Source organism: Pan paniscus, chromosome 11 (genome assembly GCF_029289425.2).
Source record: "Pan paniscus chromosome 11, NHGRI_mPanPan1-v2.0_pri, whole genome shotgun sequence".
Classification (NCBI taxonomy): Eukaryota; Metazoa; Chordata; class Mammalia; order Primates; family Hominidae; genus Pan; species Pan paniscus.
The window spans coordinates 88,526,993-88,553,441 of NC_073260.2; the positions used below are offsets into that span (position 1 = coordinate 88,526,993).

The 26,449-nt window shown below is 38.4% G+C and overlaps 1 protein-coding gene across 7 annotated transcripts in view; it reads right to left on the minus strand.

Moving 5' to 3' along the window:
• RECK (reversion inducing cysteine rich protein with kazal motifs) overlaps positions 1–25,766 on the minus strand; it is an 87,594-nt gene extending 61,828 nt beyond the window's left edge. For 4 of the 7 annotated variants that reach the window (XM_034967414.3, XM_057298716.2, XM_063594397.1 and 1 more), the window contains exons 1-4: positions 25,393–25,766; positions 10,194–10,252; positions 3,686–3,760; positions 2,447–2,483 (exon numbers count right to left, since the gene is read on the minus strand). In XM_034967414.3, the coding sequence (XP_034823305.1) occupies positions 2,447–2,483; positions 3,686–3,760; positions 10,194–10,252; positions 25,393–25,492 (271 nt within the window). In that variant the 5' untranslated portion in view covers positions 25,493–25,766. Of the gene's footprint in view, positions 1–2,446; positions 2,484–3,685; positions 3,761–5,571; positions 5,606–10,193; positions 10,253–25,392 lie in introns of all 7 variants that reach the window. The other 3 variants (XM_034967415.3, XM_055092048.2, XM_055092046.2) reach the window with 3 other exon arrangements.
• Between the last annotated feature and the right edge of the window lie 683 nt (positions 25,767–26,449).

The following is a 26,449-nucleotide window of genomic DNA, read 5'->3' on the forward strand; positions in this document are numbered from 1 at the left end:
CCCAGGAGGTGGAGGCTGCAGTGGGCCGAGACTGCACCACTGCACTCCAGCCTGGGCAACAGCAAGACTCTGTCTCAAAAAAACAAAAAACCAAAACAACAACAACAACAAAAGGCTGGGTGTGGTGGCTCACACCTGTAATCCCAGCACTTTGTGAGGCCGAGGTGGGTGGATCACTTGAAGTCAGGAGTTCGAGATCAGCCTGACCAACATAGTGAAACCTCGTCTCCACTAAAAATACAAAATTAGCCAGGTGTGGTGGTACATGCCTGTAATCCCAGCTACTTGGAAGGCTGAGGCAGGAGAATTGCTTGAAACTCGGAAGCAGAGGTTGCAGTGAGCTGAGATTGTGCCATTGCACTCCAGCCTGGGCAACAAGAGTGAAACTCCATCTCAAAAAAAAAAAAAAAAAAAAGTAGGAGATGCAAGAAATAATTATGAAAAGAGAAAAGCCTTATGCTTGCAGGAATGCTGCAAATTCCTCCTTATCTCCTTTAAAATTGCCTTATGCTGCTTCTATGTAAAACATAAATTTGAGTATCTATATCTGAAGTAAGTTGGATTATTATTTATATTTGAAAAAAAATGTCAGGGATTCAAGGCAGTAAGTATCATAGTTCCCCAAATGAAACTAGGACTTCACACAACAAATAGAAGCATTCTGCTAAAAAGTAAAACAAGGCAAATAAATGGTTCACAGATAGACAAAGCTCTCAAAATATAATAAACTACCCCAATTATAAAAATTGACCAAAAATACTGCATAGTATAAGCTTATCACTATGTGTCTTAAGGGTACAAAGGGTAACAAATTCACATCTAGCCTCATTGCCTAGTATAGTTTCTTCTAAATCTTTGCTGCTTGCTATTCAGGTTCCTCACATGTTGGAAAGAATTTTAAATGGAATCAACATAGGTCATAAACTCTGTGACTTGTTATATCATAATGAAGTATGCTGCTGTTTCCAGGTATCCAGTGGCCTCTTAGAACATACTAAATTATCCAAAAAGCATTTATATTTACTAAGGACCTACTATGTACAAGGCACTCTGTTAGGTGTTATGTGGGCTATGAAATTATGGAATAAATAAAATATATGATTTATCCTATTTGGGAGATTACAGTTTGTTAGCAACTGTGTGTGTGTGTGTGTGCGTGTGTGTGTGTGTGTGTGTGTGTGTGTGTGTGTGTGTGTGTGTGTGTAGAAAATTAAAGGATACTAAGGATGCTGGGTACAAGCATAACTAGGAGACAGGCAAGGAGGTGGGCAATTTCAGAAAGGCAACCAGTTTGAAATACAAACTTTAAACAGTGCGATAGCCTCTAGAATTCAGAGATACATAAGGTATACTCTTTTTTTTTTTGAAGAAATTGGCTCTATCCAGGGCTGGCAAATAGGCTGTAATCCTGGGAGATCATGAGTGCCAGGCTAGAGAGTTTGGGTTTTATTCTGATGGGAGTGAATATCCCCTGATAAATTATTTTTGAAGAGGATAGGAAAGAAAGATATAATGTGTTGAAACATCAGTTATAAGGTTATTATAATATTCTATCCCAAGAGTGTAAGAATAAAGACTTGAACTAGAAATAGACAGGACAGGTGTAATTTTGCAAGGGGAGAGTCAATGGAACTAGAAAGAACAAGGAGTAAAATATAACTTGGGGGTTTCCAGTCTAGTATCATTCACAAGAGGTGCAGTTATGAGTTTGATTTTGGATTTGTGCTTCAGATGGCACCTGGATGCAGAGATCCAGGTAGAGATGTCTACAAAGATATCTAGAAGTTACAAACAATGATTTAGATTTGAGAGTCACCTTCTCAGAGCTGATTAGTTAACAGTTCTGGGAAGGAATGAGATTACTAAGGTGAATGTGAAGACAGAAGGGAAGAAGACCACACACATAAATAACCATAGTCCTTACGGCTTCATCTGCAAAAAAAAAAAAGGCAAGGCAGAATAGGTTCTGAGGCCAAGGTGGAGTCATAAGGAGGTAGTAATCAATAATATCAAGTGTTTCAAGAAAGTCAAAGAGAGTAGTACTGAGAAAGAGCCCTAAGATCTAGGAACCAAGAGATCCTGGTAATCTTTCAAAGACTAGTTTCAGTAGAATGGCAGAAGTGGAGACAAGAGAACAAAGTTAAGGATTGAGTGAATGAGAATAAGTTATGTATTTGAAAATTTGGGCTGGACATGGTGGGTCATGCCTGTAATCTCAGCATTTTGGGAGGCCAAGGCAGGATGATCACTTGAGGCCAGGAGTTCAAGACCAGCCTGGGCAACACAGTAAGACTGTGTCTTAGAAAAAAAAAATTTAGGTGTTGAAGGGAAGGAGAGGATAGAAACTCCAGAGTATAAATTAGGTTCCAGGACAATGACACCAATTTTACATTCACACAGTAAGTTTTTAAAATTAAGTGCTAAATGTTACACTTTTATTGCTTACCTGGCAAAGATGAATTCATACAATTCCAAATTTCAACCTAAAAGTGTACCCAACAAAAGGCTTTTATGTAGATAACCAGTTCCTAAATATGACAATTAATTTCTACAGAAATTATGAACAGCTAATTTGATTATGGCTATGTCTACACAGTCAATGTTCTAGAGCTACAGGCACATCAATCAGCTATTCGGGGGGAACAAAGCTGAGATACAGAAATATTCCTTGTTCTTTTCCCATCTGAGAGCATTAACGATGAGTCTAGTTACTCAGGATACTTACTGGAATCACTGTTTCCAAGCCTATAGACAAAACTGAAGACTAAAGGGAATGTGTCAGTCAGAACTATTTAATCATCAACTTATTTTCCCCTTCACATAATATAAGCCACCATATCTAAAGAGGCTCTTGCAAACAAACTCACACTTTCTTGGTCTGGCACATGAGCATCCCAAACACTGAGGACAGCCCAAGTATTAGAGACCTTTAAAAGGTCTTAAAGTTACATGATTCAGATAGGTAAGCAATATATCTACAGTATGTCAGAAAATTGAAAGATAATAAGTCATATATTTTCCCTTATCCCAAATTCAATTTTCCAAAATCAAAATAAACAGATTTAGTTATTATAGTTTTCATAAAATTAGTCAAACTATAATAATAAATAAAATTCTAAGTTCCAGATAATTTTTTTTTTTTTTTTGAGACGGAGTCTTACTCTGCCGCCCAGACTGGAGTGCAGTGATGCTATCTCAGCTCACTGCAACCTCCGCCTCCTGGGTTCAAGCAATTCTCCTGCCTCAGCCTCTGGAGTAGCTGGGACTACAGGCGTGTGCCACCATGTCTGGCTAATTTTTGTATTTTTAGTAGAGACGGGTTTCACTATGCTGGCCAGGCTGGTCTCAAAATCCTGACCTAATCCAGACTCCCAAAGTGCTGGGATTACAGGCATCAGCCACCACGCCCGACCCCAGATAAAATACTATAATGAAATTTAAAGATAGGAACACATTTATATTTAAGATTGTTTTTAGATTTATATCATAGGATAATAAAAGAAGAAAAACAATATTCTATCTAGCAATTTATATGAAGATTTTTTTAAGTATTTAAGTTAAACTTAACATTTTATTTTGACCACAAATTCCAATCACATTTAAAAATTTGCTAACTCTGAAAGTAATTCATTGGATAGTTTCATTTAGACAGAAGCTTCTACAGTTAAGTTACAATAAGACTTACCATTGTCTCTGGGCAATAATCTGGGGCTCGCTGCAACAGATGTTTTAGTCGGGATTCACTTTTTGAGGAGAAAATCTATTTGACAAAAAAAAAAAAGTTTTTGTGGCATTTTTCTATAAGAAATAAGAAGAGGTAAAACTTATTATCCTCTAGATTTATCAGTTGTCTAGAATATTTTCCAACTTCCTTTTTATTTTATTTATTTATTTTTAAATTTTTATTTATTTATTTATTTATTTATTAATTATTATTATACTTTAAGTTTTAGGGTACATGTGCACAATGTGCAGGTTAGTTACATATGTATACATGTGCCATGCTGGTGCGCTGCACCCACTAACTCGTCATCTAGCATTAGGTATATCTCCCAGTGCTATCCCTCCCCCCTCCCCCCACCCCACAACAGTCCCCAGAGTGTGATGTTCCCCTTCCTGTGTCCATGTGTTCTCATTGTTCAATTCCCACCTATGAGTGAGAATATGCAGTGTTTGGTTTTTTGTTCTTGCGATAGTTTACTGAGAATGATGATTTCCAATTTCATCCATGTCCCTACAAAGGACATGAACTCATCATTTTTTTATGGCTGATAGTATTCCATGGTGTATATGTGCCACATTTTCTTAATCCAGTCTGTCATTGTTGGACATCTGGGTTGGTTCCAAGTCTTTGCTATTGTGAATAATGCCGCAAAAAACATAGTGTGCATGTATCTTTATAGCAGCATGATTTATAGTCCTTTGGGTATATACCCAGTAATGGGATGGCTGGGTCAAATGGTATTTCTAGTTCTAGATCCCTGAGGAATCGCCACACTGACTTCCACAATGGTTGAACTAGTTTACAGTCCCACCAACAGTGTAAAAGTGTTCCTATTTCTCCACAGCCTCTCCAGCACCTGTTGTTTCCTGACTTTTTAATGATTGCCATTCTAACTGGTGTGAAATGGTATCTCATTGTGGTTTTGATTTGCATTTCTCTGATGGCCAGTGATGGTGAGCATTTTTTCATGTGTTTTTTGGCTGCATAAATGTCTTCTTTTGAGAAGTGTCTGTTCATGTTCTTTTATTTTATTTATTTTTTTAAGACAGAGTCCCATTCTATCACCCAGGCTGGGGTGTAGTGGTGTGATCTCAGCTCACTGAAACCTCCACTTCCCAGGCTGAAGCAATTCTCCAGCCTCAGCATCCCAAGTAGCTGGGACCTCGGGCATGAGCCACAAATGCCAGGCTAATTTCTGTATTTTTTTGTAGAGACAGGGTTTCACCATGTTGCCATGGCTGGTCTTGAACTCCTGAGCTCAAAGCGATCCACCTGCCTCAGCCTCCCAAAGTGCTGGGACCACACGCATGAGCCTCCGTGCCCGGCTCCTTTTATAAGTGGAAAACCTTCAGAATGATCTAAGTTAAGCTGAGGTAACATTTCTTAAAAAGCATTGATTAGTTTTGCAAATAAGCAAGAAAAGTCCAAATACAGCAAGTCTAGACCCTTTTCTATTGACCAAAAAAAGTGGAGAAACCCAGGCTACCAACCTGTTTAGAGGCTGGGGGTTAGAGAGCGAGAGAAGGAAGAAAAAAAAGATAAGTTTATTCTAAACTGTTCTTAATTGCTTTTAGTCAACTGGTAACAATGAAAAATAGACTGTCATCAAACCCGTGATACTGGTGAAGATCAAATTCGTAAACAGCATTATGGCACATAAATTCTCCATAAAATGCTGTAAGATAGAAACAAAGCTTTTTTTTTTTTTTAATTGATGCTGATGAGCTGACAAAGTTTCACTCACCAAGCCAAATGGCTCACTTCCAAATAGGACGTTATGCAATTACAATTTGGTGTTTCAGTAAATAATAAATCATTACACATATCAGACAGACCTTCATGATTACCTGCAAATAGCTGAGACGGTAAAATCCATGAATGCTATGGACAGTGAAAAAGGATTTATCTCCAGTTAGCTTATTTATTAGCCATTTTCCTCCAAAACTACCAACTACAATTAAGAAGTGAAAAGAGATAGAATATCACTATTTTGCAATGCCTAGTGAATTAATGCATTTAGACAATTATCACAATGACTGTTAACATCACAAAAAGAGACATTTTTGGGGGAAGACTTAAACAAAACTAAGTCTCTGGATCTGGCTCCTAAGGTAGCTGTTAGCCATGTGTGGGTATTTAAACTTAAATCAAGTAAAATTAAATAAAATTAAAAATTAAAGTTCCTCAGTCTCTTTAAGCACATTTCAAGTGTTCACCTGGCACATGTGGCTAGTGGCTACCATATAGGTCTAGAATATTTTCATCATTGTAGAAAGTGTCATTGGATAGCTCTGCTCTAAATCTAACTGCCAATTACTAAGAAACACAGAGGAAAAAGGAAAATGTTAAACGACACCAGGGGGATGTGAATAGCAAAGTTTGGACTATGGGAAACTCTATAGGACAAATGATCAAATTAATTCATCAAATAAATTGCAAGGAGAAACCTACAGATCAAAAGATATTTAAAAAACATATAACCAACTGCAATACATATATATCACTTGAATTCTGATCCAAACTAAAAAAACCTTTTAAATAATTAAGAAATCTGAATAACTAGATTTTTGAATATTACATTTTCAAAGAAGTAATAACAGTATTGTGGTTATCTTTTTTTTTAAATGACATATCATTTGTAGCTCCAAACTGAAGCTATGGATCAAATAATATGACAATTGAGATTTTGCTGCTACATAAATTTGCCTCAATATAGTGGGGAAAGTAAAAGGAGATTTAAATGAAACACAACTGGTCATGACTTAATAATATTGAAGCTGAATATGGGGGTTTATTACACTTTTCTCTCTACCTTTGTATATACTTAAAATTTTCTATTATAAAAAGATAAAAGGAAGAGTGAAAGAAAAGAAAAATCGATTGAAAAAGACAATAATGAAAGATAAGAAAGAATGAAAAAGAGAAAGAGGAAGAAAAAACGAAAGATATGACATTGGTAGCAGACTAGGAAAAAGCACAGGGAAGGCTATGCTCTCTCACTCATTTCTTCTTCCTGCAATTCCATCTCCCCTCAACAACAACAAAAACAAACAAAAAAGGCAAAAAACCTACAAGTACTTGAAACAGGTTAGAACAATGGAAAGAATATAGAACTGAGAGTTGGAAATACACTCTGAATACCACTGGGCAAACTACTTGGCCTCATAGGAGGTAGTTATATCCTGGTGGCTAAGGGTATGGACTTCGTAATCAGACACATTTGAGTTTGAGTCCCTGTTCCTCAACTAATTGGCTTGGGACCTTGGTAAGTTATTTAAGTCTTCTATATTTCAATTTCTTTACCTATAATATACAAATAATGACAATACCTTTTCCAAGGGCTGGGTGTAAGAATTAAATGAAATAATGCATGTAAAGGGGTATAGTAAAGGGCATGGCACTTAGGGAAAAGTGTAAAATAAAATTTAGGTCCCAGTTTCTGGTTTCCTGAATAGCTAATAAGCAAAATTAAAAAGTTAGATAATCTATTGGGTCCCTTCTGTCTCTAAAATTATGATCCCATAAAGTAGAATGAATTAAACTGATAGACACATACTTATTAGAAATACATTTAGCTTAAATAAACCAGCACGTACTATGTAAACTTTCAGATAATAAGGTAGACTTGAATATAAAGTCACTTTTCTTGCTAAACAACTAGTAATCACACTTAAAAAGAAAGATGAATGCTTATTCAGAATACATACTAGAATATATACTATAATTATACAAATCATCTCAGAGCAAAAAACTTAATAACCAAACTTGTATGCCACTCAAGGCAGAAATTATCAGACCATAGGGTTTACAGTCTTGAATTCTGAGAAGTTTTTTACCCATACTTATCTCCTTCCTCTGTCATAACTCATTTTTCCTTTGTCTTTAAACAAGTAAAAACCTTTCATCTTGAAACTAATCTTTACTTCCTGCACTTACTAACTTTTCCAGCTTTTTCCTTTCATTGTACCCATTTCTTCACCAATCAACTCAAAAATATTAACTAATTAGTTTGCATGAGCAGGGACATGAATACAACATAGGCAAATGAGACACAATCCCTATATTCAAGGAATTCATAATATATACAGGTAAGACATATACAAAAACTGAATACATTTTTGTAAGTCCGAAAAATTACATCACTGTAAATATTTTTATTAAAAAATTTTTAATGCCTGCAGTGTGACTTTTAGCTCCTTTGCTCCAGTTGATCTACAAATATTTATTGAGAGTTTTGAGTGTTAGATACTGTTTTAACTGTTCTAGGCACCACGGAATTCATCATAAACAAAGCAAACAAAAATCCCTGCTGCAGGGAGATGTTTTTAAAATCTCCACTAATTGGTTTTTTTTTTTTTTTTTTTTTTAAACTAAGGGCCTTTTCTCAGATCTCAAACTCCTTGACTTTTCTTTGGCATCTGACACTGCTGACAGTTTCACTGTAAACCATCACACGTATTTTGCTGAATATCATAAGCTACCAGCCCTGACTTCTTATCTAAATTCCAATTCCAAAAGTTTTAATTCCAAATCCCTATCTTCACATAGTGGTTTTCACTGATAATTCAACAGCTCACCTTCTCCTCAAACCATATCTTTTCCCTAACCTCCTAGAGTCATCAAGAATGCTGTTTACTCAGTTCAAAATCTAAATGTCATCAAGACTCCATCCTGTCTGCATTCCCTACTGGTTGAAGAAATAATGATTCCTCACTCACAGCATTTCCTTCTCTTTGAAGTGAGCTCTATGAGTTTTAACAGCCCTGGTCTCTCTCCACACCCCTGATACACTTCTCCCATCATCAGGATGGCTGACTTAGCCAACCATTGAGTTTAGTAGGGGAAAGTAAACATATGTAACACAGCCCTTACCTCTCCTCCTCTGGGAGTAAGTCTAATTCTGTCACTTAGTGTGTGCCTAGAGATAAAAGTCACATTCGACATCTGTGTAACCAGTAATAGGAGTAATATTTTTGGACCTATCTGCCTTATTTCTCAATTAGTTAAGAACTTGGTTGGGGAAGAATGTTCTTTATTAGGGTGACTATAGTATTCAATTAATTTGCTAAGTTATATAATTTCTAGCATTCCAGATTTTAAGAAATTAGACCTTGCCTGCTGCTGGTGCCTCATTACAAGATACCTCCTAAAAATCATTCACCCTATAGAACATCAGTAGAAAAAGCAAGAAACAAAGTGAAAAGTCAGGTAAGTCATGTTTCCCAAAGTAGCAGAACTACTTTAAAAGCTTCCTTATGATATCATCAAGGGGCCATTTTTGCTTTAAAAAGCTATTCTTCTGGCAGTAAATGTGCAGCAAACTTAATTTGCAATAGTGATTTGACATGTCACTGAATTCTCCAGTAGCCATTTAGATAAGCTGAATCAGTGTCATGTCTTATAATCAGACCGTATCTTGCAAAATCTTTCTACGTCTACATTATTATTGCTTATGAGAAGTTATAGTCCCAGTTAAGTAGTTCTCTCAGTTTTAAAAATAACAAGATCCAGGTTATTACTTGAAGACTCCTCTAAAAGATGATTGAGACTATTGTTTCTCGAGTGCTAAGGCTAGACATATATGACCAAGCCTGAAAGAAAGGTAGGGCTTTATGAATGGGTAGTGCTTCAGTGGAACTTTTTTCATCAAGATGCACCCATCCTAAACACTTTGCAACATTTGCTTTAATTCTCTGTATATATACACAAACTATTATTACATACTATTATTTTGAAGGACTATGTTAGCATTTGTTATAGACATTATGTTCATTCATTCCTAAATCCTAGTATGTATCTCCTAAGAACAAGGACACCATCACACCCAACCACAATATAATCACCAAATTCAGGATCACAGTATTGGTATAATACCACTATTTAATATCCAGTCTATATTCAAATTTTACCAATTTATCCTGATAATGTCCTTTATAGCAATTTTCTTTCATTCCAGGATCCAATCCAGGATCACATATTGCATTTTGTTGTCACATCTCTTTAGTTTCCTTTAATCTGTAACAGTTTCTTAGCCTTTCTTTGTTTTTACAACACTGACATTTTTAAAGAGTACAGGCGTTGATGTTTTGAGGAATATTCCTCAAACTGGGTTTGCCCGACTATTTCTTCATAATTCAAATTATGCAATTATAATATTTTCCTTCTCAGTGTATCATGTCAGCAGACAGTCACTTTGCCCCATTATTGGTGATGTGAACCCTGGACAATTAGTTAAGGTACTATCCAACAGACTTCTCCAAAAACAATTATACTTAATGAATAGTTGTATAACTAGTAGCCTCTATAATTTTATTTTTATTTTTTAGAGACAGGGGTCTTGCTATGTTGTCCTGGCTGGTCCTGAACCCCTGGCCTTAAGCAATCCTCCCACCCTGGCCTCCCAAAGTGCTGGGATTACAGGCATGAACCACTGTGTCTGGCTGCCTCTGTAATTATTATGTAATCTTACCTGTTCACATACATCACGGCACATTTGGTTATCCTTTGAATGATTACAACACAATGCACCTAGGGAGAAAAAATAAACATCAAATGTTGTTCCACTGTTAAACAAGATGACTAAGCTAATTCAGATGGTTACACAAACCATTTATTCAGTAGATGATTATTATTATTATTAATTTTAACTCAACAAACCTTTACTGAGCACCTATTACAAGTCAAGGACAGTGTTAGGTTTGAGGACATGGTCCCTGTCCTCAAGAAGCTTGCAGTCTAATAGGGGAGACTGTCATGTAATAATAATAGCTACTATTTAGTGTGTGCTTTCTATGTCCCAGAATTTGACTAAGTTTGTTGTATGCATTTTCTTATCTAATCCTTACAATTACCATATGGACTAGAGCTATTTTTAAACCAATAATAAAAAGTCAACTGATAAAAAGATAGTGAATTTTGTTTTGAGCATGTGAATCTGAGGTTCCTATAGAATATCCTGATGGAAATTCCAGTAAACTCAGAAATTCAGGCCTGGAGTGCAGGTAAAGCCAAGCCTAAAGATCCAAATTTGGAACTCATCAGCATAAAGGAGTATATGGAAATGAATGATATTGTCTAGGGAGAGTTTCTAGTGAGAAGAGAACACAGCATCAGATTCTAAAGAAGAGTAACATCTGAGATATGGAAAGAAAGGAAAGAGACTGAGATGGAATAGTCAGAAAGGTAGGTTAACCGTGAGAGTGGCATCACAGGAGGAGTAGTGTCATGCACCACAAGAGTCAAGTTAGACTGAAGAATGAAAAAAGGAAATGGGTTTACTAATTAGCCACTTGGTGAGCTTCACAGGTTCTTTCTGTGGAACTGGTAGAAGTGAATGATATTAAGGAGTAAACCACAGGCGAGTAAGTACAGACATCAAAAATAGAGTCATAAGAAGTCTAGCAACGACGGGAAGGGAAAAAAGTAGTAATTATACAAAGATGCAAGGTTCCAAGATTTTTTCTCCCTTTTTCAGAGTGGAAAAGACTTGACCTTCTTTACAGACAGAAAAGAGCAGTAGAGAGCTAATGTTCCTCTGACAGAACAAGTCTCAAGAGGACTCCAAAGGGGATAAAACCAAGTGTATATGAGAAGGCACTATCCCTGGAAAGAAACAGGGAATACTTCTTCTTCCAAGATATTTATCAACTTAAAAAAATTTTATGAGCAGCTTAAGTACTAGGCATTGATCATTCATTCAAAAAAACATAAGTCTCTGTTCTCTTGAAACTTAAAGAGCAGATGTTAAACTATATATGTATATATACACATACATATATATATATGGAGACAGAGAGAGAGAATACGAATGTGAAATGGTGGTAAATGTTATGGCAATAATAAAACAAGTTAAAGAGTAAGGAGGATGTGTGTGTGGAAGTGAGTGGGTATTTTATAGGGCAGGCTAGGAAGGCTTCACTGAAAAGGTGTCACTCAAGCAGACACCATAAAGTAAGGGAACGAGCCACAATGAATTTTCCAAAAGGCAGAAACAGCAAGTGCAAAGTTTCTGGTGTGTTCAAAGAAGAGCAAAGAGTGTGGCTAGAAAAGAATGACTGAACGGTAGAGTAGGACATAATGCGATCAGAGAGGGGGACCAGATCATACAGGTCTCTATAGGCCATGGTAAGAACTTTGGCTTTTACTCTGAGAAGGATGGAAAACCACCCACGGGTTTTGAGCAGCATGTCATAATCAGAATAACATTTTAAAAAGATCACTCTGGTTCCTGTGTTAAAAATATAATACACAGGAGTAAGGGAGGAAACACTAATAGGCTATTGCAGTAGTCTTGATAAGAGACTGTAGTGTCTTCAACTAGGGTGGCAGCAGTGGAGATGGTATTAAGTAGTCCGAATCTGGATATATTATGAATATAAAGCTGACAGGATATGCTAATGGATTGGAAGTGAAATATGGAAGAAAAAGAATTAAGAATGACTGTAAGGTTTTTGGTCCAAGAAAGTGGGAAAACAGAAATATCTAGAAATACCATTAACTGAAATGGAAAAGACTAAGGGAGGAGATCTCAGACAGAGAGAGATGATCAGAAATTCAGTTTTAGATATAATTTTGAGATGCCTATTATATATCTAAAATAATACACTGAGTAGGGAGTTGAATATATGAGTTCGGGAAGACTCCAAACTGGAGATGGGAATTTGGGAGACACACTATGTAGATGATATTTAAAGCCATGATGGCATCTGGGGAGGGACAAGATCTGAGAACTGAGCAATGCATTCCCTCCTTCAGAGACAGGTGAGAGTGGTCAATGTATGGGAAGATAATTAAGAGAAAGAATGGTGTCCAAAAAGCCAAATAAAATGTTTCAAGAAGATGTTAACCATGTTAGATACTGCTATCAAGTAATAAGGATTTCAAACTGATCACAGTATTTGGCAATGTGGAAGATATTGATGATGACCTTAAATAAATGTTATCAATGTGAAATAAAGGGCAAAAGCCTGACTGCAGTGAGTTCAAGAGACAATTCAAGAAAATACAGACAATTCTTTTGAGGAAGTCTACTTTTGAGCAGTTGTAGAACACTGTATAATAAATAATTTGACTGGCCTTTCTCCCTGGTTCCTGGGAGGGAGACTCTAAATCACCGGAATTTCCCGAGTAATAGGAGTGTCTTTGTTATGCTAACAAGGTGACCCATGGTCTCACCTATCAAGCTTGCCCAAACGGTGGCCCATGGGCTGCATGTGGCCCAGGCCCAGCTTTGAATGTGGTTCAACACAAATTGGTAAACTTTCTTAAAACATTATGAGATTTTTTTTTTGCATTAGTGTTAGTGTATTTTACACGTGGCATAAGACAATTCTTCCAGTGTGGCCCAGGGAAGCCAAAAGATTAGACACCCCTGACCTAGATAGTTTCAGGATGGAGGCTGGCAACACCAGAAAGAACAGCCATGTGTTTAAAGAGCTGGGGCTTTTAGCCACATGGTATCAACCTGATCTCCCAACTTCCAGGGATTGAAGGGGGATTGCAGATTGATCTCAACCATATGACCAATAATTCAATCAAGTATGCCTATGTAATGAAACCCCAATCAATACGCTGGACATAGAAGCTCAGTGGAGCTTTCCTGGTTGAACACATTGATGTACTGGGAAGATGATGCACCTGATTCCATAAGAGGACATAGAAGCTCTGCATTCCCTCCTAGATCTCACCCTATGAGGCTCTTTATTTGACTGGTCCTCCTGAATTGTACCCCTTATATTAAAACCATTATTTAAAGTATAGTGCTTCCCAGAGTTCTGTGAGTTGGTCTAGCAAATTATTGAACCTGAGGGGGTCATGGGAACCATGGATTTATAGCCAGTTGGTCAAAAGTGTGGGTGGCCTGGGGACCCTTGAACTGAAGCTAGTGTCTGGATTAAGGGTAATCTTGTTGGGGACCATGCCCTTTAACTTGCAGGGTAGATGCTGATTCTGGGTGGCAGAACTGAATTACATTATATCCAGTTGGAAGTAAAACAGAATATAGAGAAATGAGGTGTTTCCTGGAAGGGCATGTGGGTTTTAAAAGAGGCACTGTGTTTAGGAATAGGGATACAATAGTGAACAAAAGTTATGCTCTCTAACTTCACCCAGGTTACCACCTGGTAGTAGGACAAAATCTAGACAAGAGTAAAGAATTCAAGGACACCGATAAATTAACAGGGAACTTGACAGCACCTCATTTTCTCAGTGAAATAGTGATTAGATCTGAAAATAGATAGGGCTGAGATAGGGTTGGGGGCTTGAGTTGAAATTATAGAGGCCTGAAACAGCCACTTTGGAAAATAGAGAAAGGAAACAACTATAAATATGTTTCTCAAACCTGTGTTCAAAACAACACTGCTTCAACAACTTAGAGAAAGAAATGTCAAATTAGAGAAAAGGAAAATGGTTGCCAAGCAGCATTATGGCTCCAGAGGAATTCATAAATTGGCTATAGCGATAATCATCAGAGGCATGTAACTGTTGTAGAGCGCAGAAGACTGAAAAGAGGATAGAGTTGGAATGGTCAGCAGCTGTCTAGAATTGGCAAGTCAAAAGACACAGGAGGGAAAAATACTACATTTCAGGCAGGTAGATCTGGTACAATGGTTTAAAACACCTGTTTTTACATATATATATATATATTTTCAACCTGTGTGTCTGTGCATGTGTATGCAACATAATCCTCTCTTCAAATGAAATCTGTACAACTTCAGTATACATATTAGATAAAAGTAGAACTTTTTTTATTGAAAAGTAGGATTGGTATTGAGGAGAAATGAATGAGTAAACAAATGAATAAAAGAAGTCCTCTTCAGATCTTACCAACCAAGTTTCTAAGTTTTAAACTGGAAATCACTTTTCCATAAAACAACGACAGGGTCTAGGATGTTACTGCCATATTACTATAGATCAGTTTCATAAAAGACTTGTGGGGCTAGCTAGCCTTTTTTTTTTTTTTTTTTTTTTTGAGACTGGCTTTCTAATACTATTTCTATGTCAAAACATGTCTTGAAGTTCTAAACATTTGGTTTACAAAATTCTGAAGGACACATAAAAATTTCACTACATTTCAGAAGAAAAAAAAGGTGCCTTGATTGTAGTAAGGCTGTAGTTACTTTCTATGAAGGGCTAACACAAGGGAGGACCGAAGCACTCATGAGGGTTTTTGTTTTTTTTGAGAGTCTTGTGCTGTCACCCAGGCTGGAGTGCAGTGGTGCAGTCTTAGCTCACTACAACCTCCACCTTCAAGTGATTCTTGTGCTTCAGCCTCCCAAGTATTAATAGCTGGGATTACAGGCATGCACCACCATGCCCGGCTAATTGTATTTTTAGTAGAGATGGGGTTTTGCCATATTGTCTAGGCTAGTCTTGAACTCCTGGCCTCAAGTGATCCGCCCACCCTGGCCTCCCAAAGTGCTGGGATTACAGGTATGAGCCACCACACCTGGCCGACGCTTTCTTATAACAACTCCTCTGCAATGCCACACCAAACTACATCCATCTCCTAAGACTCTGCTATGTCCCTACCCTCATTAGACTGGGAGGATAGTCAGGAAAAAAGGCTCTCCTGAGTGACACTGATGTGCTCTTTTGAAGAAGTCTAGAAGTTGGCACTTTCTACTACTAGCCTCTAACACAAAGTTCATGTGAGGGCAGAAAATCCTGCTGGTCGTAAGCAAAGGTAATTCAAGATAACATATGGTCCCAATAAACAGAAAAAGGCTCAGCAAAAAGTAAACAATCAGGCAGACAGGAGTCTGATTTGGACCTAGGGATTTTTGAAAAACAATTTCTTGGAGCAAAGGTCTATTTCAAACAGAAACACAAAATGTGTTATAATTAAAACTCCACTAACAGAGGTCTTACTAAAAATATAACTATAAAAGCCTTTTTTTCCAATTAAATGGTGAAGGTCAAATCTATAGGGGAGTATCCCTCAAAGTTAAATTTTTAAAATAATTCTTTTTTTCATTTAAAAAACCTCAAAAATTTGGAAAACAAGAAGAAAAAGAAAAATTATATTTCCACTGTCCTGCCACAACATCTGTTGACATTTTGGCATATATTCGTTCTAGTCTTTCCAAAAGACTTTTTGATACTTCTGACAAAATGGGATGACGGAGGGAAGCCTAAAGTCTTCTGGTAATAACTTCTTTCCTTCTCCCAACCAAATGTTCTTCTGTAACAGCATATGTCTTCTCTTGAGGGCATTGCCACTCTCCACGAACAGGACAGGGGACCTCTGCTCCATCACATTTTCTACACTCTCTTCTTACCCTTAGCCATTATTGTATCTGCACACATTTTTCTTCCTTTGAAATAGCTAAAGCTTATTAGAATCTTTAACGTTGCATATTTTTCAAGAAATAAATGTCTACAAATAGACATCCATTCATATGACTTCGTTATCAATGGGAGAAGAATTCAAATGCAATTAATGTGGCATTTAAGGGTCTTTATCTTTTCAGAGCAACTAAAAGGGATTAATTGGGTCATTCAACTATTACAATACAACAAAACAAAACAAAACTCTCCCAGGCCTAATGCTTTCTATAAGAGAAGATAATGAATTCTAGACATATTCTGGGTTTATAATTTGATCCTAACATATTCTTCAAGAATAATAGTTTAAAACTCTGCTTATTTTCATAAAATGGAATTGAACAGATAAAGATGGAACGATTCAAAATAAAATTTGATACTGCTATGATGAAAATAAAAAACACAGGTGTTATCTTCATTAAAGACATCAGTATGAGTGTCGTATCTTGCATTCTTATTCCAATAGTCTGTGATTATAAAATAAAAATTAAAAATTGATTACTAAAGGCCACATTTTTTGGGCTTAAGAAGGTATTAGTGTAGCCTGAAAATATGCAAGCGGAATTATCCAATAATTAGAAACATCGAGTTTCAGCTGCTGGTTTTGGCCATGTGTATACTAAAGACAGGCAAGTAAGCAGGAAGCACATGCTCCAGCCACATGCAGAAAAACGCAGCTTCTAAAGCCAACTAGCTTTAAAAAAACAAATACACACCCTAATCCAAAACTAAGAAATATCCATAGAATTATAGGATTTTTGAAGTTAAAAGGGATTTTTGCCACAGATGTCTCACAAAAGCTATAATTCAGTTGGTTAATGAAAAAGCAATTCTTGTTTCCTAAAAAAAAAAAAAAAAGATTCCCTCTAATTAATGTCTCCCTAAAGAACAACTAAAACAGTGTGTATGTGTATAAATATATATGTACACACACATATACATACATAGATGTGTGTGCGTGCACATGCATTGAGTGTGTATTACACACTTCAGGAGAAAAAAACTAAATCTGAGTTGATACTGGAAAAAGATCATTCAAATTTAAAAAATTAATTTAAAAATCTGTTTTTTAATGTAAAATCTTATTTTTAATCAAATTTTAATTTTCAAAACAACTTGGAAAATGACAATCACTTAAAAAACATTTAAATGAGAACTGCAACTTTAACTTATAAATACATTCATGAAATTGTCACATTTAACCCTTTAAAAATATACATGTGGGTATATCTGCATAAAGTATACAGTCAGCCAAGGAAGCGCCAAATAGTGAGAGGATTACCCACATACTCACCACCTCAATTCAACACTGCTAACATCTTGTCATACTGCCGTATCTATCTGTATGTATGTATGGATAGATACATATTTTGTTTTTTTCGCGAATCATTTGCAAGTTACATACATCCTTCTCCACTGCTTGCCTCATATTGCACTGCTGCAGCAGCCAATTATATTAAGTCAATTGTAGTACCAATATGACTGCCAGATTACTTTTTTTAACAGACCTTTCATGACATCCCTCTTCTAATCAAGGTCCTACAATGGCTTCCTGCTATTCCAATTCTAAAATTTCAAAGTCTTTCTCTAGCCTTCCCTTCCCTAAACTTCTGTTACTTTTAGCAAAGAAAATCTACACTTACCTAGAACGCAGTCCTCTGCCTGAAATGCTTGATGCCCACTTCCTGCTGACTCCAAACATATTGCAAGGCTTAACTATCATCTTAATTCTTAGTAAGCCTTTCTTCTCCAACAACTCTAGCCCATGTTGATGTTTTTGTTATTTAAGACCCTACTATTCTAGTGAGAGCTGGAAACTTTAACACTTAACTCTTCTCTAATCATTTCATGTGGGTTCTCTTGGTATCCCCAGATTGATTGTAAGCTTCTTGGTACAATTAGCACAGTGCTCAGCTCAAAAATTAGATTCACTGACTAATAAAGAATAATGGAAGTCCTAGCCAGAGCAAATAGACAAGAGAAAGAAATCAAGGGCATCCAAATTGGTAAAGAGGAAGTCAAACTGTTGCTGTTTGCCGATCATATGATCATATACCTAGAAAACCCTAAAGACTCATCCAAAAAGCTCCCAGATCTGATAAACGAATTCAATAAAGTTTTAGGATACAAAATCAAGGTATAAAATCAGTAGCACTGCTATACACCAACAGTGACCACTCTGAGAATCAAATCAAGAACTCAACCTCTTTTATAATAGCTGCAAAAAAAAAAAAAATACTTAGGAATATACCTAACCAAGGAGGTGAAAGAATTCTACAAGGAAAACTACAAAACACTGCTGAAAGAAATTACAGACAACAGAAACAAATGGAAACATATCCCAAGCTCATGGATGGGTAGAATCAATATTGTCAAAATGACCATACTGCCAAAAGCAATAGACAAATTCAATGCAATTCCCATCAAAATACCATCATCATTCTTCACAGAACTAGAAAAAACAATTCTAGTTCCTAAAATTTGAATTTCAATCCTAAAATTCAAATGGAAGCTTCAAATTATACTATAAGGCTATAGTCACCAAAACAGCATGGTACTTGTATAAAAATAGGCACATAGGAACAGAATAGAGAACCCAGAAATAAAGCGAAATACTTACAGCCAACTGATCTTCGACAAAACAAATGAAAACGTAAAGTGGGGAAAGGGCATCCTACTCAACAAATGGTGCTGGGATAATTGGCAAACTGAATGTAGAAGAATGAAACTGGATTCTCATCTCTCACGTCATACAAAAATCAACTCAAGATTGATCAAGACTTAATTCTAAGACCTGAAACTGTAAAAATTCTAGAAGATAACATCGGAAAAACCCACCTAGACATTGAATTAGGCAAAGACTTTATGACCGAGAACCCTAAAGCAAAAGCAACAAAATCAAAGATAAATACATGGGACTTAATTAAACTAAAAAGCTTCTGCACAGCAAAAGAAATAATCAGCAGAGTAAACAGATAACCCACAGAGTGGGAGAAAATCTTTGCAAACTATGCATCTGACAAAGGACTAATATTCAGAATCTACAAGGAACTCAGACAAATCAGCAAGAGAAAAACAAACAGTCCATTAAAAAGTGGGCTAAGGAGTCGGACTTGGTGGCTCACGCCTGTAATCCCAGCACTTTGGGAGGCCGAGGCGGGTGGATCAGGAGGTCAGGAGATTGAGACCATCCTGGTTAACATGGTGAAACCCCGTCTCTACTAAAAACGCAAAAAAAAAAAAAAAAAAAAATTAGCCGGGCGTGGTGGCAGGCGCCTGTAGTCCCAGCTACTCGGGAGGCTGAGGCAGGAGAATGGCGTGAACCCGGGAGGCGGAGCTTGCAGTGAGCCGAGATCACGAGATGCACTCCAGCCTAGGCAACAGAGCGAGACTCCGTCTCAAAAAAAAAAAAAAAAAAAAAAAAAAAAAAAAAAAAAGTGGGCTAAGGACATGAATAGACAGTTCTCAAAACAAGATATACAAATGGCCAACAAACATATGAAAAAATGCTCAACATCACTAATTACCAGGGAAATGCAAATCAAAACCACAATGCAATACCACCTTACTCATGCAAGAATAGCCATAATTAGAAAATAAAAAAATAACAGATGTGGGAGTGGATGTGGTGAAAAGGGAACACTTTTACATTGCTGGTAGGAATGTAAATGAGTATAACCACCATGGAAAACAGTAGGGAGATTCCTTAAAGAACTAAAAGTAGATCTACCATTTGATCCAGTAATCCCACTACTAGATATTTATCCAGAGGAAAAGAAGTCATATGAAAAAGACACTTGCACACGCATGCTTATAGCAGCACAATTAGCAACTGCAAAAATATGGAACCAGCCCAAATGCCCATCAATCAACAAGTGGATAAAGAAAATGTGGTAGATGTGTGTAGCAGCACAATTAGCAATTGCAAAAATATGGAATCAGCCCAAATGCCCATTGGATAAAGAAAATGTGGTACATGAGTACACACACACACACACACACACACACACACACACACACACACTATGGAATACTACTCAGCCATAAAAAGGAATGAAATAATGGCATTTGCAGCAACCTGTATGGAGTTGGAGACCATTATTCTAAGTGAAGTAACCCAGGAATGAAAAACCAAACATTGTATGTTCTCATTTATCAAGTGGCAGCTAAGCTATGAGGACACAAAGGCATAAGAACAATACAACGGACTTTGGGGACTCGGTGGCAGCAGGGGAAGAGTGAGCAGGGGGTGAGGGATAAAAGACTGCACATTGGGTACACTGTAGAGATGGGTGCACCAAAATCTCAGAAATCACCACTAAAGAACTTATTCATGTAACCAAACACCACCTGTTCCCCTAAAACCTATTAAAAAAAAAGTAGTAATATCCTATAGTTATACAATGTCTTTTTAACAGGAAAAAAGTACAAAAAATTTTCTCTCACTATATTAATACTATTTCAGTACCATATTTCATATGGTAACTCACCTATAATTTAGAAAACATCATATGATTTTTAAATCAAAAGATAAATTGGACTAAATCATACTCAGGTAAGAGGCAGGCAGCCAGTTGGTGGTGGGCTCTGCAGCTATAAGGTCAAGAAGAGCTGAGGCTGGGAAGCTGACATTTTATGAGGGTGTGGAAACTATGTGCAAAAAAAAAAAAAAAAAAAGGAAGCTGATTGAGGGAGAGAGGAAACTGGAAGAGATGCACAGAGAGAAGCCATGTGAGATAAAGGCTGTCTCTAAAAGAACACACGGGAAGTCTAATTTCCTGTCAGTCTTGGTTCCTGTCAACTTTCTAGTTCCTGTAGCAGTCCCTGAGGTAGAGATGTGCTGAATTTCCTACCCTTGGCTTTCCATGTGATTTCCTGTTAAATGCTATATAACCAGCCCCCTAATCCTGACTTATTTTGGGTTTTGTTCCTTAGAGTCAAAAGAGCTGTAACCTAGACATTCATCATTATGAAACAACTAAAGCAAATGACTCTTCTGAAGTCCTCTTCAACAGTCAGTATTTTTAGATAATTCCCTTCCCCACTGCAGCAGGGCTCCTATCTCTAAACAAAGGATCTAAAAGTATAGCTCCCAATTATCTCATGGTCAGAACACATCTCTTAATACTCCACTTATAGTCTTGTTCAAGTTACCTATGTGCTTTACAGCATCCATCATACTATGTGCTATATACCTGATGAAACCATATGCTTTTTCCTCAAATATATTCTTCGGATTTAGGATATAAATAGGTATGTACTAATATAACCACATAATATTAGCCATGTAGGTATTATACATTTTGGGGTGATATTTCCTGTCTGAATTTCCCACTAAACTTAAGCCCCTATTTTTGCTTACCACTTTATACCTCTGCCTATCACAGTGTCTGTCAGTATTAATAGTTTAATAAATATTTGCTAAATGGATTACTCACAAGTATGGAATTTGGCTTAATAAGCAATGGCCCTAGTGCAATTATTACTAATATTCATCCTAAACATGTACAAAAATAGAACTTTTTATTCTCTCCTTTCCTTACCTTCCAACCCTCCTCCAAAATGCTCTTCCTCCATCTTCCCTACTTCAGTAAATGGCATCAACTTTTATTAAATTGCTCATGATTAAAAAAAACCTATGAGTAATCCTTAATTCCTTCTTCCCTCACTTCCCACATCTAATCCATCAGCAACATATTTTAAATATCCCCTCTCCTATCTCCACACCACTCTACTCTTGAGTCAACCCTTATCTCCTGCTTGAACTACTGCAATGGCCTTCTAGTCATCCTGCTTATACTCTTACCCCACTACAATAATTTTTTTCATTCAGCAGCAATACTGATCTAAAATAGAAATAAAATCATACCACTCTTACTTAAAACTCTATTGGTTTCTATCTGTGCACAGAATAAAATCCATAATCCTTATGTGGTTTTTTGCAATGCTCTGCACCATCTAGCCCTAGCATACTCTGTTGGTCACTACATTCCAACCATATAACCTTTTGTTCCTTATGCCTTAAGGCTTCTGCACTTCCTGGACCTCACCCCTGTCTTTCATAAGACTACCCACCACCTTCTCAGCCTTCGGATCTCAGTTCTAAACTTTACCTTCTCAAAGAGGCAGCTCTTATAAACTCTTTTGAAGTTCTTTTACACAAAGAACTACTCACACAATTCTCTGTGTTAGCCATTTGGTTTAGTTCCTTCATGGCATCCTTATCATACCTAGAAATCATTTTGTTACATATTTATCTATTTATTGTCTATCACCTCTCAGAATGTAAGCTCCTTGGAGCAGCAGCTCTGCACCTAGAACAGTGCCTGACGTATAATAAGTACTCATATAGTATTTTTTGGATAAACAAACCTCATAATATCTCTTTTGTTCTTTTAAAAACCACATTTATAATATATAAAAATAACCTCCTTGACCTCTTCCCATTTTCTTCTACAAGTGGCACACAGTGAAAAGTATGATTAATGAAAGATTGCTTAAATTTATGGATGCCAGACAGAAACTTTCAGCTGCATACCAGAATAAACTGTCATATCTGGTCTATCACCAATCCTAGCTCTTTCTACAGTGTGGGCCAAGATACTTCTTTGGTAAGAGAATCTGCTTCTTATTACTTTGCTCCAGATAGGCGTTTGCTTTTTCTAACTTAAAATTCATTACATTCTTCTTCTGGATTCTAGGTTTACTATTACCTAATTCCTTAAATGTCAACTTACTGAAACCTGGCCCTTAAGGTTATATCCTTCCTTCTTTTGTACTATTACAAAGCAACTTAAATAAAAACAGAGCCATTATCAGGTGCCATGACACACGATGCTGATACTGCAGGATAGGGTCCCTTCTCATCCTCCAAAGAGAAAACCATTGAGCAAGTCATTTCACTTTCACACCTCCATCCCCCAGGAATAGGAATAATCAAGGTAATAAGATTTGCAAAGTTGTATAATAGAGGGGGTCAATAACCTGCAAAGCCTTATACCAGAGCAGACAGAAGTACCCAATCTTGGATGCGGTTAAGAAGGGAAGGAAGACTGAGCAGGAATACAAGCAAAGCCTTCACTGAAATACAATTTTATATTGTGTTCTTAATTCTGTTTAGGATTGAAAAGCATTTTCTATACTTTCTACAATTCACAGTGGAAGCCTTTGTCCATTATATTACTCAATGTCCTTTAGTAAGGAACCAGGCAATACATGCTTCCTAGAATTTAGTATAAGGAACATGTCTCACTTTTAGATCAAACTTGGAATTTTTTTTTTTAATCAAACAATGCAAACTATATGTTGTCATGAACTTTTAGAGCTTAGAAGGGCCTTTAGAAATCAACTAACCCAGCATTTTCTGAAGTGCGCTTTAGGTGTTATGAAGAAAAAAAGAATTTTATGAGCAAACAAGTTTCTTTCTTTAACAACTTTATTGAGCTACAATTTGTATACCATGAAATTAACCCTTCTAATATGTACAATTCAGTTGTTTTTAGTATATTCACAGAGTTGTGTAGCCATCACCACTATCTAATTTTAGAACATTTTCATTACTCCCAAAAGAAACTTCATACTCATTAGCAATCACTGCCATTCCCCCAGCAAAAAAGTTTCTTGTTTTTTTTGTTGTTGTTTGTTTGTTTTACCACAGGAATCCTTGGACCCTTTATTGTGAATCTAATGTGTTTTGTGCATTTATAAGACAGGGTACCATCTGCAGTATTTCCCGAACATACTTAATAGCTAATATTTCACTGCTTACTACGCTAAATGCTGGACATGTATTACCTCGATTCTCATAATAAAATCTGTGAGGTACCATTTATAATAAATGTGGCTATTTGAGCACAAAAAGATTAAAGCTAAGTAATTTGCTCAATGTTCTTAACCACTCCACTGTACTACCTCCTGCAGAACTGACTGGTTGTGGGAGGAGAATGGACAACTAGTATTTCATAATTTTGTAAGTGTTTCAGTTCAATCTCTTTTAATTTAACAGGGAGAAAAATGGGGCCCAGGAAAGTAATCTGATTTAGCCAAGAATACACAGCATTTTCTCTTTTATTCTTTGGGATAGTTTACAGCTAAATTTGAAACCTAGCTATAGTTAATACCCCTGTTGGAACTGACTTTGATTTTTTTTTTGAGACAGAGTCTCACTTCCGAGGGCAGTGGCATATCACTGCAGCCTCAACTTCCCGGGGCTCGAGCAATCCTCGTATCTCAGCCTCGCGGGTAGCTGGAACAACAGGCATACACCACCATGCCCGGCTAATTTTTGTATTTTTAGTAGAAACGGGGTTTCACTATGTTAAGCAGGATGGCCTCGAACTCCTGGGCTCAAGGGATCCGCCCGCCTCCACCTCCCAAAGTGCTGGGATTACAGGCGAGAGCCTACCGCACCCGGCGGACTTTGCTTTTTTTTTTTTTTTTTTTTCAGGTGTCTCTGCCTGTCTCCCTGTAAGCAATGCACTTCACCACTTTTGCATGCACACGTCCTAGCCATCTTTCAATGTCTAGTACAGCTAGGGGGAATCACTCCACTTTCCACTCATCCTAGGTCGATGTCCTCTCTCCCTCTGTGCACTCATACATGGCCCTTCATTTCCTCTGGACATTTCTGCCTTGAATTCGAGTTACTTCAATCTGCTGTACCCCATCTCCTACCGAGAGAGCTTTTGGACGGAAGGAGTCGGCGTGCACTCAAAAGGCCAGCAAGCGGGAAGCAATCAATAAGCACTTAACAGTTTCCTATCCATCCTTGGTTTAGTTCTTGTAGAGCAAGAATTCCTCTCCTCAAGCCTGCCAGCCCCCGGGGGACAGGGTTTACTGATTTTTAATGTCTCCTGCCCGAGTCCAGGACCCACCACGCGGGCTGTGGGGACCGTCAGTGCTCACCGCCACCAAGGTCGTTATGAACCAAGTGCGGGTCAAGTAACAAGTAACAATAACTAACTAGGGCCGCGGTAGGGCGGCTGCGTATCCGAAATCCCATCCAAACCTCGCGACGATCCTGGGAGGGGGCATCGCACCCTTTTCTGACAAGCACCAGAGGCAAGCGAAGGGGTCAGTGCCGAAGAGGGGGCCCGTGTCGGTGGGTGACAGACCAAGGCCTCAAACCCGAGTCACCGCCCAGAAGATCTTGGGGCGGAGAGAGTTCCTCACTCGCCCCGCCTCGGCACCAGCCTCTGGAGCGCTGAGACCTGGGGTCCCGGGGTCACCGGACGTGGGCAGGGTCTGGGGGTCGCGCGCACCCCCGCCCCCTGCCCCGCGCCATCTTGGAGCGCTGTGGCGGCCGCTCCCGACAGCTTCGAACCGTTGCTCTGGAGGTTACTCACCCGCACTGCCCGGAGCCAGGCCCCCTGCCACCTCCGCGACCCCCGCCACGGCCAGCAGAAGGAGCAGCGCACCTCGCAGAGAGGCCCGGACGGTCGCCATGTCCGGGCCGGGCGGCTCCAGAGCCGCGGGATGCTCGGACCCAGCTTGGCCGCAGCCGCTGCCGCCGCTGCCGCCGCCGCTCGCGCGAGGCCCCGCCCCCAACGCCCGGTCCTTTGGTGACTGGCTGCGGCCCGCTCAAGCCCCGCCCCCTGCCTCACAGTGTTTCCAAAACCTCCCGGGGGCGGGAACGTGCCCCGTACCAGGGCTCTTTGTTATGGCCCAACTGTGTGTCGGCTTCTGCCAGGAGTCCACCAGCCCACGTTCTCCCAGAGTGAAGTCAGAGGATGTCAGAGCTGGGAGAGTCATTAGAAAACCTCTGCCACCTCCTGAGGTTTCGGGCCACTGAGGTGAGAGAGGAGACTGACCTTACTCAAGATCACACTGCAAGTTCACCTGAGAACGAGGGCTTAGTCCAAGGCCGAACCAAAGGGGCTTCTCTCCTTCACGTACCCTCAGTAATACTCGCAATATTCTTTCTGCCGAGACGCTGCCTCGCACCCAAAGAAAGCATGTCTGTCACCCGGGATCCTTCGGCCTCCCGCAGACACGGCCCCCTGACAAGGGTTCATCACTAGAGCTCTTTGGCACATATAGCCTCAATGTGTCTTTGATGTACTTTAAAAATTATTTATTTATTTATTTAGGCAAGAGTCGCTCTGTCGCCCAAGCTGGGGTGCAGTGGCGCGATCTCGGCTCACTGCAACCTCCGCCTCCCGGGCTCAAGCGATCCTCCCACCTCAGCCTCCTGAATAGCTGGGACCACGGGCGCAGGTGACCACGCCTGGCTAATTTTTATATTTTTTTTGCAGAGAAGAGGTTTCACCATATTTCTCAAGCTGGTCTCGAACTCCTCGCCTCAAGCAATCCCCCAGCCTCCTCCTCCCAAAGTACGGGGATTGCAGGCGTGAGCCACTGTGCCTGGCCTTGATGTTACTATTAAGCACCTATTCCTGATAG